The sequence below is a fragment of the Diabrotica undecimpunctata genome, unplaced genomic scaffold (assembly GCF_040954645.1).
Source record: "Diabrotica undecimpunctata isolate CICGRU unplaced genomic scaffold, icDiaUnde3 ctg00000568.1, whole genome shotgun sequence".
In the NCBI taxonomy this organism is placed as follows: Eukaryota; Metazoa; Arthropoda; class Insecta; order Coleoptera; family Chrysomelidae; genus Diabrotica; species Diabrotica undecimpunctata.
In genome coordinates this window covers 6,742,602-6,747,514 of record NW_027311885.1, presented here as the reverse complement: position 1 = coordinate 6,747,514, position 4,913 = coordinate 6,742,602, and the positions used below count along the sequence as shown (strand labels likewise).

The window sequence follows — 4,913 nt, the reverse complement described above, 5'->3', positions numbered from 1 at the left end:
CCCCACTAGCAGTGGGGTGGACAGAGCAGTGACGAGTTACCTGAAGTCGCCAATCACTCCCGTGGCCCAACTGGTGGCGAGGACACCCCGCAAGTTTAACACGCCTCTAAACACCTACCTTGACATACCAGGAGGAGAGCTACGTTAGGTGTTACTTTTTTTTTTTTTTTGATGAGGGTGGAAATGTTCTAAACACCATACCATTGCTCGGCGTGTGTTGGATTCAGGGCAGAGGAAAACATCTGAGCCCATTTCCCCCTATGTAGAGGAGGTCCTGCAAACGGATGCCTTTCTGTTGCCCTGCCTACCAACTAAAACCACCCATTCTTCGTCAAGACACCCCCGTACGTGTTCAGTTAGCGAACGAAACTTAGAGATGCCTTGCGCTGCCTGAATTAGTAATAAAGTTTTGTTGCTGGTTCTTAGCTAGAAGCGGTAAGGAACCAGAAGAAAAATGTATGTAAAATAGGCCCATATGTAAATGGCCTTGCCGATGGTATTACCTAAGAGCGGTAAGGAACCAGGGGGAGAGTATATGGAATGTATAGGTATACAAGGTAACAATAAGGTGTAAGAATATTTGGTATTAGGTAATATTAGGTAACAATAAGTAAGTATACATACGTATGCAATAAACAAGTGTACTACACACATATACACACATACATACGTACATACACATACACACCTACGAACACACAAATACACATATACACATATTTACATACATATTCATACAATGATAACTAGTTTTAAATGGAGGTGGATTGCCCCAGATCACTCTCATCCTGTCTCAGTTTCTTTCTCTATCATGGACTTTCTCTTCATAATTTTTGTTACTTGGTCTACAAGAAATTCAAAGTTCTCTCTGCTTTCCATAGCGACACGTATCAAGTTGTCAGAGGATATCTCTCCTAGCTTTGTTCGCATTATGTGTTGTTCCGACGCAAACACCTTGCACCTAAAGATACAATGCTCCGCATCGTCTTCTACTTTACATATGACACAATTATCATCGCTGGTTTTTCGTATACGATACGTGTAAGACCTGAAAGATCCATGTCCGGTCAGGAACTGCATAAAATAAAAATTTACTCGTTTGAACTTACATTTGTACCACTCTATCACATTGGGTATTAGTTTTTTGGTCCATTGTGCCTTGTCTATCTGTGCCTCCCATTCTGCTTGCCATTCTGTTAGTAATTGTTCTCTAATGGCGGCTCTGACCTGAGGTAGGTGGCCGTTTCGAGAGTTATAAAGCATCTGCCGTTCTTTAGCTAGGAGGTGAATAGGGAGCGTGCCCGCTATTACCTGTAGGGCCATCGTTGAAGTGGTCCTGTACGCACTTGTAACTTTTAATAGAGGCTTTCGCTGGGCTCTGGTTATCATGTCTCTGTACTTTTTGTAATTTAGTACGTCTGCCCAAATGGGGGTTCCATATAATATAGTTGACTGTACCACTTGCAGGTACATTCTTCGTTTTTGGCTGCTTGGGCCTCCTATATTCGGCATGATTCTTTGTAGGGCTGCCGTTCTTTCTTCCGCCCTCTGGACTACATTTGTCAGGTGTTTTGTGAACCTTAGACCTGTGTCGATGTATATGCCTAGGTATTTTGCACAATTTGTAGGGGTTATAATAGTACTACCAATTTGAAAAGTCATCTCGGGTCTTCGTCGTGGTCCTTTTAGTATGACCACTTCCGTTTTGCTTCCTGCTAGTTCAAGATCGTTTCTAGCCATCCAGCTGTTGACTTTTCTGCAGCATGTGTTGACTTTGTCTTCGATTTTCCAGTTCATGTCAGTCATGACTAGTATCGCCAGGTCATCTGCGTATGCAATAGCTAGAGTATCTCTACCATAGTCTATTTCTAGTACCCCGTTATATAATATATTCCAGAGTGTCGGACCTAATACAGAACCTTGCGGTACGCCGGCTGTTAACTTCTGTTCTGTATTTTTTGCCACTGTAACGTATCTATTAGTAAGATACCTTTTAATGATATTGATGAGATATCCTGACACTCGTGCTGATTCCAGTTTTGTTATGATATGTGCCCAGTTGGCAGAGTTGAAGGCATTCTTTACATCAAACATAACCAGTATAGCCCATCTTTTCTTTGTGTTTTTTACAGTATCGGTTAAACTTTTTACCGCGTCTATGGCTGATTTAGCTTTTCTAAATCCGTATTGTCTGTTGGAGATAGTCTCTCTTTCACTTAATTCATCTTCTAGGCGATTTTTGACAATATTTTCGTATAGTTTTCCTAGACAATCTAATAAACATATAGGCCTGTACGAATTGGCTTCGTCCGGGTTTTTACCGGGTTTATGTATTAGTGTAAGTTTAGCTAGTTTCTGCCAAGTAAGTTCTGCCAGCATGTACGTTTAGCCCATTTGATCAATTTATTGAGTTCCTTTTTGGCGTTCTTATACTCTTCTTTAACTTGCTGCGTCCTATTTCTCTGTGCCGTACGCCTGATTCTAAGACATTCTGTCCGCTTTTGGTGAATGTTTTCATTCCACCAGTATGGTATTGTGTATGTGACATGTTTGCTTTTGCTGCTCGCTTTGTGTGCTTTTATTATGTTGTCTCTAAAGTTATTAAAGTTGGTAGTTTCTTCTTGTAAGTTCCGTATCTGATTCCTGAATTTGTTCTTATCGAACTCGAGTAATTTCCTGCCGTGCCTGGTTGTGACCTTAATGCCGACTTCGTATGAGATGTACTTGTGAAACGTAAAGATGTTATCATCAAGCACATCCCATCCCGAGATCTTCTTGGCGCAGTTGTTGGTTGCTAGTGTAATGTCTATGTGACTTCGCGACTCACCTCTTTCGAATGTGGGTTTACCATTGTTTAGCACAGTCAGGTTTGCGGAGGAGATCCATTCGTTCCAAATTTCTCCTCTTTTGTCATTTTTTGGGGACCCCCAAAGAATAGATTTGGCGTTTATATCACCAGCAATTATGTATGTTGTTCCTCCTTGTGACGCCTCAATGATTTTTTCAACCCGCTCAGCATATTGTGTCATGGTTATATTAGGTGAGATATAACAGGCTATGATTGCTAGTTCGTTTATTTTTATCTTTAGAAATCCCTCTTTTTTGGTAATTTTGTTTATGCACACTTTGTTGTTTACCAAAAATACAGCAACGTCTGCTCTGTTATCGGAGATCCAACCAATTTTTTTTGAGATATTTTTATTCGGTTCTGGGACTATGATGATATCTGCGTCAATTTGCAGGGCTTTTGAGTAAATCAGGTCGTGTGCCACCTTTGCCCTTCCGATGTTCACCTGCAGTATTCTAAGTCCTTTTGTCTGGATCGAAGCCATTTCAAGTCGTTACAACTAGCTCTTCTAGGTCACTAGGATGAGAGTTATCGGGGATCAACTGAGTATTTTTCGCAGAGTGTTGTCCGGAGATAGTCCAGACATCTGCGGTCCTTCAGTGTCGGGGACGGGATTGTTGTTTTTGTTTTCCGCTATGTTGCTAGCCATTTCCACTACCTCGGCACACATACTCTCGAATTCCTCCATTAATGAGGGGAACTTAGCCTTACGAAAAACTTCGTCATCTATAGTATCGTCATCAGGATTTGGCGCAGATGTCGAAGGTATGTCATTTTTCGCCCGTGCGATGTCTTCAACTATCGGTTGGGGAAAGGGTGTCGATGGCGGTTTGGCGGGCACGCTTTCTGTTAGTTCTTTTGCGCGCGTCTTGTCGGCTAGTCGCGCCCTTTGGAGAGCGCCACTAAATTCTCGGCACCGCGCGGTTCCAATGTGGTGCCCCTCTTTGCAGAGAACACACCACTCCTCATTTCTGCATGTGTCCTTCTCCTTACAGTCCTTCTTTCCGCACTTAAGACAGAGGCCAATACGGTCAGGACCGTCGCACTTTGAGATGTCATGTGTGTACGACCAGCACCGTTGACATCTCCTAACTACGTATCTTTTTTCGACCTCGCATCTAGCAAGGCCCACTTTAATGTGTCCTATCTCCAACACTCTTTTGGCTGCCTCGGTAGACAGAACAACCGTGGCTGCCAGCGTGTCCCCTCGCATCTTTCTTAGACTTTTAATCAGGAAGCCCTTTTCCCACTTGCCTATCACTACAGACAGTGCATTTTGCAATGTCTCTGTGTTTGTATTCGCGGTCATACCTCTGACATGTATAACCGTGGACCTATCTTGTCCCAGTTGTCTTGCCTTGAAGCCGCTATCTTTGGACGCGATGGCAGTCTTTATTGCCTTGACGGCATCTGGGTCCTTATCTAGGGTGATAAGTAACTTACCATCCCTAGTACTCCGGAGGCCACGGATTGCCTGAATAGCATTTGTCTTGCCCACGGCATCCTGTACCCCCTCTAGGAGTTGGGTGTAGCTTGTGTCTTTTTTCGACACGATGAAGCCGTAGGTCGGCCTGTCCTTTCTTGTGGCAGTAGTATGTACTTGTACCATGTTGCTAGTCGCTTTAAAGATAACCTCTGCCATCTTCCTCAAATCTCCAACTGACATAAAGCTCACGTGGTGTAAGGCCACAGAGGCATTTGGGAAGGCCTCCTCTCTGACACGTTCTAGGATATGCCACATGTCTTCTTGCGTGCCAGCCGTTCTAATTTTTAAAATCTTCTGAGATTTGGTGTGTCTGTCTGCGCCCTTTCGTATTGTTGTTGTCTGTTCCAGCACTTCAAAATTCTCTTCAAGGCCAGCTAATTCAGGGAATTTATCCCTGTATAGCCGCTGGACGCTGTGGGTCATGGATAGGTCCGTATTTTCCAGTATAACGACCTTCACATTACACTGGGACTCGACGGGGTTCCCTATTGTGATCTCTGTCTGCCTGTAAAGGCTCTCCGGCCAATCGCGCTGGACGTTCCTCTGGAAGTCGGCATAAGTACTGACTCCTTCGAGGCT

General features: G+C 43.7%; 1 protein-coding gene across 1 annotated transcript; it reads right to left on the bottom strand.

The window, feature by feature from the left end:
* Positions 1-783: 783 nt before the first annotated feature.
* On the bottom strand, positions 784-3,332 carry LOC140431117 (uncharacterized). The gene is made up of 3 exons (XM_072519038.1): positions 2,384-3,332; positions 1,312-2,264; positions 784-1,074 (listed from the first exon to the last, which is right to left on the bottom strand). Exons 1-3 carry the CDS (start codon positions 3,330-3,332, stop codon positions 784-786), a joined length of 2,193 nt encoding a protein of 730 aa, XP_072375139.1.
* Between the last annotated feature and the right edge of the window lie 1,581 nt (positions 3,333-4,913).

Bases quoted from the DNA above. Each gene is read 5' to 3' on its own strand.
- LOC140431117 (XM_072519038.1), bottom strand. From the start codon at position 3,332: ATGGCTTCGATCCAGACAAAAGGACTTAGAATACTGCAGGTGAACATC. The intron at 2,265-2,383 runs GTACATGCTGGC...TAGATTGTCTAG, and splicing joins ATTGATCAAATGGGCTAAAC to GAAAACTATACGAAAATATT. The intron at 1,075-1,311 runs GTAATAGCGGGC...TATTTTATGCAG, and splicing joins CTTCAACGATGGCCCTACAG to TTCCTGACCGGACATGGATC.